General features: G+C 33.3%; 1 protein-coding gene across 4 annotated transcripts in view; it reads left to right on the plus strand.

Annotated features, from left to right (window-relative positions):
* The window catches only part of LOC128228853 (uncharacterized), a 50,952-nt gene that overhangs the window by 18,886 nt on the left and 14,158 nt on the right, over positions 1–17,908 (plus strand). For all 4 annotated transcript variants that reach the window (XM_052940383.1, XM_052940390.1, XM_052940398.1 and 1 more), the window contains 2 exons: positions 412–1,072; positions 7,508–9,756. In XM_052940383.1, coding sequence (XP_052796343.1) covers positions 412–1,072; positions 7,508–9,756 — 2,910 coding nt within the window. The remainder of the gene's footprint in view (positions 1–411; positions 1,073–7,507; positions 9,757–17,908) is intronic.

A 17,908-nucleotide genomic window follows, 5' to 3' on the forward strand; every position in this document is an offset into this window, starting at 1 on the left:
CGTTAAAATGGATGAATATTCTATAATTGCGCTATCGTCAAAGCAATTCTTACAAATTGACGAGATCATTTGGCGGCGAGTTTAAGGTAAATCCATAGGAGACCTATTGTGACGATATCATGTGCTTTTTAATTACGAAATATTATCAATACCACATAGACCTTACGACCGTATCCCATTGGTCGAATGACGTAGTCTTCATCAGAGCGCAAACAATGGTTTCATTTTACCATACTGTACATTCAATATGAACTTCAATTGTCTCTATACAATTAACCAGCACAATGAATGAACATTTGACTGTGCTCTTATTTTGAATACAAAATAATGAAAACAAAAAATAAGCATGTTCAATTAGGATAAAAGTACTCACTCTTTTAAAAAAATTAAAGCAATACTCATCTTTTTTAGCTGAGGACCGCAGATCTCTCAAAAGATGAAAACGCATACAAGTATATTTGCCACGAGTTACATGATGAATTTCAGCAGAGACTTGACGATATTGAAATGAAACTACAATCAAAAGAATTTGATACCCAAACAGCTAAAGATAGTATACACACAGAAGGCGACAAAATCCAGAAAAATCTAGAGCTTCTTTGGGAAGGACTAAATTTATTTTCTGATAATATATCGAAAACCAAAAATGACATCCTTCTGTCGATTAATGAAGGGAGACAACGTGCCATGGATCGTATAGCTTTTCTAGAAAAAAGGGCCACAGAAAATATTGAGCAATCTGTAACAGATGGTAAAACAACGATTGAGACACATGCTGCAGAAGAGAAAAGAAAGGCAACAGAACACATTGAGCAATTTGTAGCAGATGGTAAAAAAACGATTGATATTTATGTCAGAGAACAGAAAATAAAGAAAACAGAACACATTGAACAATCAGTAACAGAAGGTAAAAGAACGCTTGAGGCACATGTTAAAGAGGAGAGCAGACGGGCCACAGAACACATTGAACAATCGGTAGAAAAGGGGCAGAGAGTGCTTGAAGATCAGAAGGAAGTACTTCTGCAGCAGTTGCGTAAAGAAGAAGACGAAAATCTACAACAAAGGAAACTCGGTTAGTATTGCTGCGTTACGATTTGGTTTTAAATGTCGACCAATATATATACTAACACTCACGTAAGATAAGTGTCATTGTATATTGATTATATGAAACAGTCCATACTTATATGTAATCCGTAATGCATAATTTATATATAAAATTGATGATTGAACGCTTTGTTCATGTATACGGTACTAAATGAGTTCTTGGTCAAAGCACAAATGAACTTTTTGATTGTTGATAGAAATTGACTTTCTTTGAGAAATAATTTTATAAATGGTTTGAAAGTAAAGTTGGGTATTTGAAAGACAAACTTAATCAAAATATAGTCTGTGGAAATTTCATTTTTAGCTGCTTCCGTTTAAAGAATCATTATCAGCATTTTATTCAATGTCAAAATGTACTTCATCTACAAAGTATGTTTTGAAAGATACTATTATTCAATCCATGCTCACTAATTTGCACAAGTAGTTTACATTAATGTATTGGGTGATGTTTACATGGGCTGGTGGCCTTCTAGCAAATAAACTGTTTGTTTGTTTATTTGTTTTTTTGTTCAAGAAGAGCTTTTGAAATAGTATATATACCGTAGCTGTTTTAATTGATTCTAATTGAACAAGTTTTTTTAGATACAGAAATTGTAATAGTTTATGAATGGAATGTTTTCTTCAGCGGAACCGTTTTAGGAGTTTATATAACAAACATAAAAAGAGACACATTACAATAAATCGTAGATCTGCAATGTATAGCTAAGCAAATGGAAATAAAGTCTCCTGAAAAAAATGAACAAAACAATGTTTGAATAATAAGGAGGCTTAAATACTCGTCTTGAAAAATATAGTTAGAGTTGACAAATTGCCGCCAAATTTGGTATATCGGATGAGTTTATGGAGACCTTTCATGTGATTGCATTTGGTGCCCCTTAGATCAAGATCATTGTCACTAAAAAGAAACACCGTTATTAGTGAATAGTTTTCGTTAGGGCTGATATATTTACTCCAAACTTGGCATAAATAATCAGATTATATACCTTTTATAAGATTACGTTGTGGCATGATTACTCTAACTATAAATAGAATGACGGTATTACTGAATTACTTGAGTTAGGGTTGACATATTATCACCAAACTTAGTCTATTGAAACAAAGTTTGTTGAGACATTCAATCCATGTTCATAAAATCGATAATTTAGTATGTAGGAGTTTAAGGAAGACTTCCATGGATTTGCATTTTGGGCCCCTAGGGTCTACGTCACTGTAACTGAAGATAGAAAAAAAAATCAAACTGAATTTCAATATGTCTGTAAATCATTGAAAAACTGGTTTGTTCGTATCGCGGCGTTTCTTTTTTAATGTTTTTGACAAGTACATATAACAACATTATTGTAGTCATTTCTAAGAAAAGACAGCGTATAGACGAGGGCGCTGTCTTTCGACAAATTTTGTTACTGACCTTTTTTGTGCAATTTGAGCCAAAATATACATCTAACACTCATTAATTTTACACCAACATCCATAACATGGATACATCATCCGTTTGATTGCTGATCTGCTTCCATGGGGAATTTTGATTTACATTTTGGTTGTCCTTTCAATAGTCAAGCATAATTGGTTTCTTTTATTTATTATAATTATGCTATAGGGACATTGTTCCTTTGATATCACTCCAATCATGTAATGTCGAAATTTAGAAGAAAGCGCCAATTCCCCATGTTAAGTATTTCGCGAAATAACAGTATTTCTTGCTTCGTGTGCATTCACAACAATATAATGTAAGCTGTGAATAAATTCGGCTGTATTATTCGGCTGAGTATGTTCTCAAGAACATGATTAAAACTGTCAGAATTGTTGTTTCTTCATTTAATTTCTAATGATTCCCGGCGGCATTGTCTCGCAAAATCATCCCTTTTTAAAATTTACATGTATATTATATACAAGCACACACTAATTAATCATGAAGTAAATTCGATCAAACTCAATAAACAGACAAGTGTATAAAATTTAACTTTTATCAAGCTGTAGTAAAGACCTTCGAAAACATTGCGCAGTGTGCTAGACACCTGAGTTCGTTTTTTTTTGTATGTGTTCCACTTGAATATATATTCATCTGAGATGTACTATCAAGTATGCTTAAAATAAATACTTTTCTTTATACATTTGTTCTAACATGTTTTGAAATATGCTAAACTTCAAGATTATTATCTTAGGACGTAAAGACATTATCAAAATCTTAATGAAAGTATGAGTGTCCGCGTGAACAGAAATGTGACTTTTGAGTTTATGGGCGACTTAACGTTTAAGTATTCATTTGATATTATTAACATTAAACGTGAAAAGGTGTGCAAAGTGATTTTTTTCAACTCATTTTGTTTCTTATCTTACAAAATTACACCAAAATATTCTGCACATATATTGCTGGAATTTTAATATTAGCGATATAACTTTTTTGGTAGTTTGTGCAATGAGAAATCTGATTGTCATTTGGGCCTGTTATTTATGCTTCAAAATCTCGTCTAGATATTGTACAGCAAGTAATATGGTTACAATTTTCCTTAAGATTTATTTAAATCTGTATAATTGCAAAATACTTTTCACTTTCTGTTGATGTCGTTTTTGTTGTTGTTTTTTCCACTACATTTCACAAATATAGGGTTTTGAACAGACCGATATCCTGACACACTACTACGATGATATCCTTCATATTTCCTGAAATTGTATATAATAAAAGGACTTATTTTTAAACATGGCCTGATTATTTAGCTTTTGCCTTTCTATTTTTGAGATTCTCCTTAAATATTGAATTGTTTAAGGTTTCAACACTTTTGCTCAATCCAAACATTCATATTCTTTGAGATTGACACGCAAAACTTCAATGACATCATTTTTTTTTAAAAAGGTGACCTGTGAGGTTTGACATAAGTGTCACATAAAAGACACTGTTTTTAAATTCAAAGATAGTAGTTCTTCGCCTAGAATGTCGTCATGACAATGATGATTAGATGTGACAATATATTTGTATAGTAAAAACTTGCTATTACTATAAACCAGGCCGACTTTTCACCGTACCGTACACTTCAAATATCGCCTTCAGCATTTTAATACTTAATAAGAACGTATGTTTTCGTTACAAACATGAACAGTTATGTCTAGCCATTGGCACAAATGCCAATTTAGTATACTTAATTGACGTTAAATCCGGTGTACACATTTCATTTTATGACAGGCAATAATCGACTATAAACCCCCCTTTTTGAAATCATAAAATATGGTTTTATTGAGAAAACTTAAAAAGTGTCTGGCACGGTTGTACGTCGGCCCGGGGTTTAGTAGTACCCAATCGCTGTTAAGAATGGACACAGATTATAAAGTGCACATCTCTTCCCTTTTTCTGTCAACCCCATTCCCTTTATTTGGACTTAAACATTGAAACAGAAGCCAAATGTACGTTTAGGAGTTGGTACGTAACAGCTGGTTACTTTTAGGGCCAGCAGACTCTAAGTGAAGAAATGTTATGCTTAACGGAAATAACATTTTTTTTGTAAAACCATTGAAGTGCACTGGACGGAGTGTTTCTGGCCAGTAGAGCCAATCGGGGAAAATTCAAGTTTATTAAATGCCTTCTTAAAAAATTGCAGGTAATGACGTGTTTTTGTCAAATGTATAAATGAATAAAATACAGTTACGTTATCAGATTTCAATAAGATATATTTTATTAAATCAAGTTGTTTTGTGTATAATGTAGCATTTTAATGTACAATGTGAACAAATGATCAAAATAGAAAAACAACCTATGTATTCTCAACATAGTCAAAGCGACACAATATAATGCAAAGGTAATTCAAACCAAGGACACATAAAAACATATTAGTATAAGCAAAACAGATAATTTAGACGCTTATAATGTACATCTCTTTCGTAATAAGATAATTTCCGTATATCTGTATTCTGTCATATATGTAGTTTTACCTGTTTATTCAGTGCTTATGTATATATATATGTAGTTTTACCCTATAGAATATGTATATTTTTATATATATTCTTTAGGGTAAAACTACATATTTAATACAATACAGATACTAGTATACGGAAATGATCCGATCAGAGTTATTATGTAATTCAACATTCAAAGTTGTTTATGTCTCTGGTCAAAAGTACGACACATTGCGACCAGACTAAACATTATTTGAGATTAGTTTAATTTACTTATGCAAGTGTTTACCAAACTTTTACTCATTTACATTTCTAAACGTATAGTATAACTTGTGATAACAAATATGTTAAGTGCAATTTGTATTAAAGGCAGAACACACAATATAAAACATTCTTACTTCATACAGGATGTTGCAATCCTAACATGTCTTAATTACACTGTGCAGAAATAGTCTACTATTTTGACATAGGTTATGACAAGGAAATAAAATTTCGTATAATTTTATACATATATATTCCGAGGATAAATGGTATAAAATTACTCAGATCTGAATTGTACCAGTTCTGATTGATCCCCAATTCACACCTAGGTGTTCATCAGTCTGTCCCCACTGGAAAGGCAATGAATAAATTGTTTTGGTTGCGAGATATTTGGATCATGTATTTCGTGGGGAAATTTTAACTAAGGTGTGTCTGTGTTTAAAGTCGGCGATTGCGTTTTCATGACCTCCCTTTGAACATTCATCAACACACCCATACTTTTTTGTTTTGGTTGTCATGTTTTATTGCAGCATGGACATAAAACATAGAAATTTCAATATCAACAAAAATGCAAAAGCATATTTTGGCAAACTCGTAAATACGTCATGTTTTAAAACAATTTAATCATATTAACTCGTTTTAACTCGTATTCTCCTCAGAAATCAATACAGCTTCAGAAAGTACAACTATCATTAACAATACATTTGAAAAAAAAACCTCACTATGTTTTAAAAACAATACATCTTCTCTTGACCGAGAAAACAAAAAATATTTTAAAAATACTCATAACATTTTTCAATGGATCTATGTTAACATTATCAATATTTCCACGACAAACTTACCCATACAAAATTGTCAATATGATTTGAATCAATATCACTAGTATACTTATCTTTTTACAATAGGTAAGTATAGTCGTACTATTCAAGTAGCATCATTAAACACAATCAACTTCGATTTTTTTGTTCACGTCCATTTGACGAAAGCAATGTTTCATTTTTTATAAATCATTCGTAAAATAAACTAGTTAGCATTTTTTCCCCGAATGGAGAAATATAGAAGTAACAATGTCCGTCAGTCTACATATATTAATTTTGTGTGCTCAGGTATAACTTTCTCACTTTTATTCGAATTTAACGGAAAAGTACAACGGCATGAGAAGGTAGTTGTGCATCAAATTTGTGAGCGGATTTCAGAGGTTAAGGTCACACGTGTATGTCAATGTTCATTAATATGGGAGTAGCAGTACTTTGTAACTTAACCCTTTTTACTATTAATATAATCAAATTGCAAAAAATTGTAGAGCATGATGAGAAGATGTGTCATTCATTCTCAGTTGTCATGGCAACATAATTTCTTTGGTCATGTCTTCTTAATTTAACTATCAATTGAACATTTATATAAGTTCACAGACCTTTAGAACACCAAAGGGCAACTCAAAGGTCAATGTCAGACTTGGAAGACGATGCATCACAAAATAGATTCCATAGCATTACTTTTTCTTCATAACTTTTTTAACGTTTTTGAAATTGCATTATACTTTCACAGAATCGTAGAGGACAAGTTGTTTGTCGTGGACAACGCTCCTGTTCTTTATATATTATTATTTGAATATTTTTACAAAGATATATTAGTTATGAACTATTGCACTACATACACATCATTCCTGGTCTTCTGTCATCTGTAACGGCAACGATGTACATTGTGGATATCATAGCAATAGTTCGTGTCCCTTACATGACCTTTGAATCTTTTAGGGTTTTTTATGACTAAGTCATAAAGTCTAACTTCCATGAATGTTTTCAGTTGCACAAAATATATGTTGCACATAATATTCGTGATCTCACCTGAAAAGTCAAGGTCACACGTTCGTATATAAGGAATAAAAGTCAAAGCCATACATTTTGAACTACAATGTATGTTCATGACATTTGTACTATTATCACAAATGTCGAGTATCAACTCCTGTTATTTATTACTAAATTGTTAATGATCTTGATTACAATGCAATCAAACATCAAATTATAACAAAAAGTTTGCAGTGCTTCACATCCCACCTAAACAATATTACCGCAAAGTTTTGTTCTTTATTAGAAATTCAATAATCAACTTATTGTTTGTCAAATATGCATGTAACTAGGGAAAGTATTGGTTTAACTTTTGATTACTTGCTAACAGCATAAAACATCTGATACTAACAACATTATTTAATAGTACTTCATTTCGAAATACCTTAAACGAAATATTATATGTTTTTCAGATTTACAGAAACAGTTGCTAAACCATTACCAAACAACCGCTGCTGTCAGAATTTACGTCCGATTAGACATTGATGCAGCTGTAAAAGACATTTATGAAAAGCCTAAACTTAAATGGAAGACAAAGAAAGACAAAGATGGTCAAATAAGAGAGGAAGATATATCAAAAATAGATCAGATATTTCTGAGCGACAATGACATTTTGGCTAAAACAATATTCGTGGAGGGAGAACCGGGCACAGGGAAGACTTCGCTGTGTAAAAAGATTGTCGATGACTGGTGCAAACTGAAGGAGGACGAAACAGGGGAGACAAAAGAAGACAGCCTGTTAAGCCAGTTCGCTTTCTTATTCTACATTAGGCTGCGAGAAGTTGAAGATCGATGTTACATTAAGGATATGATATTGCAATGTTTGATTGAACAGATCAATTCAGATTATAAAGAGTCAAAAGAACTGTTAGCAGCGATTTTGAAATCAGAATTTTGTCTTCTTCTACTTGATGGTTTAGACGAGTGGAAACATGGTAGTTGTAAGCGTGATGAACGAATTCCTCATGTTGAAACAGGTTGGCTGAATTGCACAACACTGATTACAACACGACCATACAAACTAGCGGAGGTAAAAGTAACACGCTTAAAGCTTGGCAACCATGTGCAGATGCAGGGCGTTCAGTCACCTCGAAAACTTGTTCAGAGAATAATTCTGGAACTTCAGAAAAATGAATTAAAAAAACGTCCAAATACCTGCGTTAAAAACCTGAAAAAGAAAGGTCTGTGGCATTTCAAGGGTATTCCAATCGTGCTTGTTCACGTTGTTTGGCTCTGGTTCAGAAACAAACTAAAGGCAAACATGTCTCAGTCTGAAGTTTACAGGGAAATAATAGAAGAACGGTGGTGTGAAATGAATGACAAGATGAACATAGAGGACAACGACATTCCGAAGGAATTTCTTGATTCTTTGAGTGAATTAGCTTTCAGTACACTGTTGTCAGCAAATAAGGATGATTCCATTGTTTTTGCCATTAAAGAATATCAGTTAAAGAAGGAGTACCAACGGAAGTCTCTTGAATCTGGCATCATGTCCTGCAGTAAAAAAATAGGTGAAAGATCCCCGTCTTATCAATTTTTGCATAAAACGCTTCAAGAATACTTGGCAGCATTGTTTTTAGCCAATTGCGGATCCGATTTGTTCGAACATTGTCAACACGTTCAGGAATTGTATAAACATAACATGGAAGAAGGGGTGCTTAACTTGACTCAGATGTTTTTGTTTCTATGTGGCCTGAATATAAGTGCTGCTGGAGTGTTTTCGAAGACATTAAATGAAATATTTACTGAATACATTGAACGAACCGGTTATTCACCTGAAAAAGCATCGTCCTTCCAGGCAATGTTACTGAAAGGATATGAGGAGGCGGAGAAAAATGAACACACCGGGATGGAGCTCATTCAGCAGCATATTGTCATCCGTAAGCGTTATGATCTTGTTTACCAGGATAACGATAAGAATGATTATTGTTATGATAATGATGATGATGATGATTATGATGATTATGATGATGTTGATGATTATTATCATGATTATGTTGATTTTTATCTTGATGATGATAAAGATGATGATGATATTGAATTTGATTATAATGATGAGCATAAGGCAAGTTTTAAAAAGCGCATGACAGACTGCTTTGGTAAAAACAAATCGAATATTGTGTCATTAAAGATTACAGTACCTGACCTACCTTCTGTGTTGATGTACAAGAAAGATCCAAGTATTTTGGATTTAGAGACATGCATAAATCTAAAATTTCTGCATTTAGAAAAAGTTCAGTGTGAGGACATAAACCTACCGAATTTGAATGGATTATTGGAATGCAAAATAAACTTCAGTCATAACGTAAGTCCAGTCAAACTGATAACTTCACTTCGGTCCTCCAATTTAACATGTTTGAAACATCTCACGTTGGAACCAGTTGATTTGCAATGTAAAGCTGAGGACATCTTCTGCAAACTTCAACACGTTGAACACATACGCGTCGCTGGGTCCAGTCTATCAAATAATTCACAACTCGACCTTGGACATCTCAAACACCTAAAAACACTTTTCTTAAGAGGACTGGCTTTCTCTGACGTTGTGAATCCACATGTGCTCAATCTTCACAAGTTAGACGTCAGGTTTAGAACGCATCAAAGGGCACCACAGTTGATAACGGCGTTACTAGCACAAAGCGACGATTCTATCGGTTACAATATGGTAAGTGTTATAGTAATGTTAAGAAAGCGCAGAGAGATATAAAACGTAACATTGTTTAATTATGGTTTGATTTCCATCTGTTTTATAAAATTATTATTAACGTTGAAGAAAATATCGGTTAACAACATCAACCTGTCATCTAAATTAAGTCAGTGACATGCTTTATCCACACGCTATTCGATATCAAATTGATGTCGCTAACATTATCGGGCAGACGACGGTTAAATGTCGGTTTGATATCGGTACAACATTAGTTAACAATATCACATTGAAGTTGGGCCGACGTATTTAAGACTTAAGATATGTTATCAAATGTCGAATTCGGGTCAGACCGATGTTATTTTTATGTAAACGTCTAGACACAGTTCTTTACGAATCATTTGCATAACATTTGTGTGTAACAGTGGGAAATGCAATAATCACTACAACAATAAGTAGCGTGTAAAAACGACAGTACATCGTCTGCGAAAGTGAATGCCAAGCCGACACTAATTCAATATTTGCCAGATATCGTGATTTTCACAATATTTTTTCCTTATAACTACTGCGGTCCAATATTGCCATACTAGCTTAGGTAAAAACTATTTTATGTTTTTCAAGGATAATTATTACCCACCATGCATGTCTATCGCTTAGATTGTATAATGGACATGCGTGTTGTACATTCAATGCGAATATCAATGTATATAACTATCAAAATACTATTAGGTACATCAACATTTTTAATTACATAATACATTTGAAGTGCAACAGCATAAATTGTTACATTAATTTCAGTTTAAGTTATATTTTAACGAGATACAAATCTTAAACTGTTAAGTGGTAACACTCGAGGTCTATTCATACTTTAGAATTGCTAAGTTTAGATGTAGACCCATCGGGTAATATAAATACACGACAGACACGAAACCTCTTTAATTAGTAAAGCACAGAAGTCACATAGGTGTGATTTTTAAATGGGGTAGACACTAGATGGTCCCAACATCAGTGAATTCTTAATTTCCGCAAAAAAAATAGAATTGTCAATACGAGCTAGTATAAGGCCGATAACGCCTCATTTTACATGATATAAATAATATTTTAATCGCTCTTCCAGCTGAGTTAAAAAAACATTAGCGCATAATGGTTTCCTGGTTAAAATTTCGTCAATTTAACATGCGAATGGCACGTGATTTGTACAAATGCATTGGGTGAGAGTGGTCTAGTGGTATAGGTGTCCGCCTCTCACACAAGAGGTTGTGAGTCCGATCCCCATCAGGGGTACTTTCTCATGGCTGCTAGAAAAAGGACACAGTACTAGTTTCTGCCAAGGAAACGAACTAGAGAGTGATTCTATTAGCTTACCTTTCGTCAAAATCGAGCTAAAATAAATTTGTATATACTAATGCATATACCGACGCCATTGTTAAACTAACTTGGATTAATGTGGTAGACACCCTCAGTACACAATGATATGTACGTAAAATAAGCGGTCTAGCAGGGTTGCGGCTGTCGGAGTGTTTAAGTTAAACGGACAGTTAAGTGGCCCAGTGGCTTAGCGGCGTAAAGTTAGCGACCTAGCGGCATAGCGGTCTAAAGAAATTTATATTTCAAAGCATGTTTTATGCGTTTTTTTCTAAAACAATGATTCATTCTAATTTCTGCCCTCAAATTTACAACCAACAATGATTATCAGCATTTTCCCAAAAATTCGCTCGACCAGCCAAATATTGTTTTCTATGTCCAAGCATTTTTAATGCGTTTTCTTCTTAAATTGATGTTTTCTATGCACAATATCTCATTCTAAATTCTTTTCAACATTGTTCCAAAACATCGAATAAGCAATACAGCAACCCAGCGGTGTGACGTATGCGGTCTAGCAGCCTAATTGCTTAAAATAATTTTCACTTTCAAAGCATTTTTATGCATTGTTTTCTTAAACAATGATGAAAAATGTTTTTCAATATTCAGAAATGAACATTCTTTAGCGATTATCAGCATATTCCTAAATTTCCGTTTGAGCAGCTCAGAATTGTTTTCTAATGAAAGCATTGTGTATGCGTTTTCTTCAAAAAGCCACTTTCAATTAATGGTTCTATGCACAAGTTAACTTTCTAAAGCGATTATCAACACTGCGTCATAGAGGCCTTAAATTGTTCCACAAGTCGTAAACTCCTTTAAAGATTTTCTTTAAATAGGGTCAAATGCTTATCAAAAAAAAATCAACGGGTTTACGACTTGTGGGGCACGCGCAAAATCTTATGACATTGAACATTGACCTTGAGACGGCGTGTATATAAATGAGTTTTGAGTGCTGGCCTAAATAGGTGAACATATAACCAATTAAGAACTAACCTCCTGTTATTTACTTAGAAGAATAAGTCAACACAGACGGCAACATCTCTTTACTTTACATAAAGAAAATATCCAAAAGTACATTGTAATCTTGACGTATAAGGTATATGTTTAGTTCTTGAATAAGGCATATCGTAATGCTATGGTGAATATTTGTGCCAGGTCATTTCGCGATCCCGTCATGAAAAAATGTTACAGGCAGGACACGAACAACACCTTGATCATACTTACATAGTCAAAAATTCACTGTGACCTTGTCCGTTTAGCTACGGACCTGAATTTTGCACGAAACACGTTTTCAAAGTATAGAAATCTTTTGTGCCAAGTCATTCTATAATCTCACTGTGTATGGCAAAGTGTTTTTCCAGATACAAACATCACCATCGCTTTACTTATATAGAAGTAATCAATTAAATTTTAAAGGCACTGTGCTATTGCCCTTTGAGTTACAAACATGAGTCTTGCATGCCACACATTTTCCCGATGTGGTTAACACTTGTGCAAGGTTACAAGAAAATCAGTTCATGAATTATGGAAGTAATTGACCGGCCAATTCACTAACCTCATGCCACTATGCCGCTTGACTTAAAGATCAACTCTAAGGCGACTTCTTTGAGGAAATTCTGATACTTGCTTCACGAATTGTGATTGAAAACAATAATTCATAAAAAAAATAAAACGTAAAAAATGCTATGAAATAGAAAAAAATTGACTGCCTTATCGACAATGTTGATGGCTGAAGATAATCGCTATGATATGATAATGATATGATAATTTGTGCCTAAAATCGCATTAAATTGATTTGATGAAAACGCATAAAAAATGCTTTGAAATATTTAAAAAAAATTAAGGCCGCCAGGCCGCAAACTTCAAGCCACTTGATTCTTAAAACGAATTGTTAATAACCGCTTCAGGATTATATTTTGCGCATTAAAAATTATTCTTGCTTTTTGAAGGAAACGCATAAAAATGCTTTCAAATGAAAAGCAATTTGGTCTGATAGATATACTTTTTGAGAAAATGCTGACAATATATAGAGGTTGATTTGTGAATGCAAACATCATTCTTTAAGAAGAAAACTCTCAAAAGATTTTAAATAGATCAACACATTTAGGCCGGTAAGCCGAAAGGCCGCTAACTTCACGCCGCTATGCCGCCAGGCCGAAAACTTGGACCGCTGGGCTGCTTGATCTACATGATGGGAACATATTTATAATCGCTTCCGGGTGATAATTCGTGTATAAAAATATTAATTTAATTGCTTCAACCATCTTAAATGGCTTTGAAATAAGAAACCATTTTAGGCTTTTTGATCGACGTTTAGAACAAATGCTGATAATCGCTATAGGATGTTAATTTGTGATAAAAAAAACCATTAACTTATCACTGTTTAAGAAGAAACGCATAAATAATGCACTGGTATATATATATATTTATATATATATAGATATTAAACAATTCTAGGCCGCTATCCCGCAAGGTCTCTCCCTACACGCCACCAGGGCGCCAGGCCTCTGGTTTGCTATATTGACTTTTTGGTAAAATGTTGATAATCGCTGTCGAATTTGTTTATAGAAATAATAACTTTGTAATGGCTTTTTGAAGAAAACGGATACACAATGCAGTGAATATAAAACAATTTCGGGCTGCTTGATCGACATTTTGGGGAACTGTTCATAATCGATATAGGATGTTATTATGTGAATGAAAATGTAATTAATATAGCATTGTTTTTAAAAAAAGAAAACAAACTAGGCAGCCAAGCCACTAACTCAACGCCGCTAGGCCGCTGGATTGCATGTTCATTATGTTTGAAAAAATATTGAAAATTGCTACTGGATGATTATTTTACATAATAATCATAAATTTAAATTTTAAACATGATTTGAAATAGAAAAAAAGTTAGGCTGCTAAAACGGACTTAATTGATAATTTTAGGCCGCCAATTACACGCTGCTAGGCCGCCAGGCCGCTAGGCCTCTAACTTCATACCTTTATGCCGCGTACGTCACAACGACGAGATAGCACTGCAAATATGTATGTGTTGATATATTTATTTTACAAGATTTCATTTCCTACATGCTATGTATTTTTCAAAAACACATTTGTGAACAGCATTATGCTTATCAACATTCAAGTACTGATACTAAATGAAATGTCTTGATCTACCAGGATAATGAAAACTTTAATATTTGTATTCATAAAAGCATCGTCAACAGTGGTTTGACCATTCTTCTTACCTCATTACAAAACATTGACCCTTACAAGAACTGTGAGTTTAAGCACAATCCATTTAAAGAACTAGCAGTGTCAACTTCCACATAGCAAACACTTTGACAAACACGAATATGTAGTAGTAAATATTAGCGTTTCTACAGTTCACTGTTTTAGTGCATATGGTCGACTTCTTATTGTGTGTTTACATTTTCAAATAAACAGTCTCCCATTATATAATGGTGCAGCTATTTCATCTTATTATAATTTTTATTTGATATAATATTTTTACATTTTGATTACTGTAACACATATCCTCAACGTACAAAATACCGGTGGTTACCAATTACCGGTGTAATACTAAAAACCTGAATATCTAGTTCATGAAGAGCACTCCCGGTATCCTTTGTTTACAATATATCTTGTCAATATAAAACTTTCAATAAATAAGTTGTTCCTAAGGGTAAAAACACATTTATTATATTAAAAATCTTTGGAAACATTATTTTTGAACTTTTTCCATTCATATATGTTACAATCAATGAATTAATTTCTAATAATTCACAAACAATTTTTGACGGTCGGCATCCATCTTGTTGATTACGTCATCACTGAATATGTGCTTTTTGGGAGCACTGCTACCCGACTAAACTTCTGACTTTTTAATGTTGAATAAAGATGCTAATATTGAATTCCAGAAAATGGTGGTGGTATCCTTTGATAGGGGTAAAATAACATTGTTTTAGTAAAAATGGGGAAAGTATTAGCATATTTTTTTATTGTTCACTTTTTTTCCTTACTTTTAATTTAACTGAACTAGATCAACATTCTCATGAATGGCACTGTATTGCTACATTTGATAAATGTAAAGAGGTCCATGCTCCTCTCAAAAAATATTTTTAGGGTAATATTTTGTTTAATATACACTTTATTTCTGCAAGGTGTACTACAATTTTATCCCCAGATCTGCCAACATTGCTGACATAATTTTTTTAGCTTACTGAATGGAAGTTTAGTGCAGTAGCTACATTTCCCACGATTCCACCGGTAATTGAAAAATCCAAAATGGCGGCCACGGTCGGTAAACAAAAGGCAACTAGAAATTGATAATGGTGTTCTCTGGTGTACAAAACTTTTACTGTTACTGATGACAAAATGATTTTTCTTGAATATAAGTGAAATTTAAAGAAGCTTGCATGTAAACCCGACCAAAATTCCATTGAATAGTTTCTTAATATACCGGTAATTGGTACATCCAGGATACTTTAATTTGGTATTGTATTTGTTGAACGTTGCAACAAGGATGTATTTGATTTAAATTACCATTATACGCCTTTCCCCTCAAACGCTTAAATTGGTATACAAACTATGGAAAAGTTTATATCAGATATAATGTCATACATGTACTGAGTTACCTACATTTAGCATGATGTAAAAATTTCTCCTACAATGCAAACACTGTCAACAACCATCTGTCTTTCTCTTACTGCTAAGAATAAGAGCGTTGGCCATTCTTGTTGACTTTGCTGTTGCTTACTTCTTGGTTCTTACTTCTCATAATCTTCCAATGAAAAAATATTAGATAAAGGAAAAACTGTTTCGGTACAAAATTTAGTTGTCGGAAACTTTTAATTGTCCTTTAAAACGTTATTACTTTCTATTCTGAGAAATAAATATTGTATGGACGCACCTATTTTAACTAATTGTTTCTCATAAGGTGTCACCACATTCCTGTGTACAACGTAATGTAATTCATGAAAATATGTACATAAGTAGGCTCCTTTCAAGCTTTCAAAATACTAAGGAAGTTATCAGTTACATAAAGTGCAAAAAATATAATTTGAACTCTTATCTAAACTTAAAAAAATATCGAAACATTTCAAAACCTTTTAATGCAAAGTAGAAATCCAGTCATACCATTGGGCCACAACAAAATTGATCATTTGTTCGTCGGATTTGCGGCACCTAAAATTAAAAAAAAAAATATTTTTTGTGCCCGCACTAATTATTTGGCCGCGCGGATTATTTTTTTGTTTATTTCTAAATTTCCACTATTTTCTGAATTTCTATTGTTTAGAATTTAAACCTGCTTCCATGCTTTACACTTTCTTCGCGCGCAAACTTTCCTAGTGTCAGGACAAAATCAGGTCCGGGTAACCGCAAAACAGCTGATATTTGTTGACAGTCTTTTTTGTCGGGAATATTTTGCAGGACACACCGTTGTTATTCATTTCCGGTATTAATTTTCAGTTTACTTTCAGTTTTCGTAATGTAAAATACACGTAACAAACATTGAACATGTTTTCGTGTGTTATTTTTTAAATTCTAAAATGCATTTCTCAATATTCATATACTCATAAGTGTTATAAAAAAAAGTGTTAAAAGTAGGACTTGTAAATGTTTTAGAAACAGTCTGTTTTTACACATACAGTTTGATAATAACATCAGTAAAATCATCATGGACCTATTAACCATAGGTTCGTGGTCAAGGCGAGGTCTTGAAACGGAAACATCTTTAATCCACCACCTGAACTTAATATAATGACTAATGCCACATTTGCAGATTTGTTTGATACAGCTTCAAATATATTGTCCCACAATTCAATCCACAGTGTCTTTTTTTAAATGTTCTGTGTTATTTACATTTTCAATCTTCTGCCATATCAAAGTCACTAAAATTTTATTATGTCCTTCAAGAGGTTCGAATTTAGACCTGACCCAATACTTGGAAATGCTCAAATGATGAATTACTCTTAGTAGTCTAAAATGTTTTTGTGAAAGTAAGTTAGATAAGTACGGAATGAATACAATGGTTGTTCTTTTGGGTCTTCAAGTAATTGCACGTTTCTGTGAGGAAAACTGTCTTTACAATATATCCACATTTAAATTGCTGATACAATGAAAGTCAATAATAAAGCACTGGATCTTATCGCGGGCCGCTGCAGCGGCCCGCTATATTTAATACGTGGTGAGCAGTTAATGGAGACTTAAGAACTATGAGTTGAAAATGTAGACACAGTCAATTTTCCCTTGAATACACGAGTTGTCGTTCTTACCATAATGATTGTCCCGTCATTTAATAAATGGTGTTACTTTTGACATTAATAATGTAGACAGTCTATTTTTTACAGAGCTGTCTTTCGTACGTTTGACAAAAGCGCGCGAGTTTTTGATTTTCGCAACGTTTCTGGCGGGTGGTGCTAAAAGCCGGAACCCGGTATCCGGGATCGCCCGGTACCCGGTACCACTTTTCGATATCGGAATATGTGCTACCGTGATGTTTTCAGATGACTAATCTCATTATGACGTGGCCGCTTTGTATTGCCTTTTAAAGGTATCATTCTCGGATAAAGATCTATGTTGTTGGCGGTATGCTTTAGGTTAAGAAATTATTTTGAGTTATAAAGCAATAACTGTTTTGCGGAGTGCAAAATAATACCAAAACACTAATTATTTTATTTAAAAATGCATATATCTTTGAATTCAAATACAGAAATTACAATGAATAACGCATATTTATATATATATCAATGTGAGCAAAATGCGTTTTCATTCAATGTTATAACTTAACATGCAAGTACAAAGTTTTTCAGACAACCATTTT

This window comes from Mya arenaria, chromosome 1, assembly GCF_026914265.1.
Source record: "Mya arenaria isolate MELC-2E11 chromosome 1, ASM2691426v1".
NCBI classification, from domain to species: domain Eukaryota; kingdom Metazoa; phylum Mollusca; class Bivalvia; order Myida; family Myidae; genus Mya; species Mya arenaria.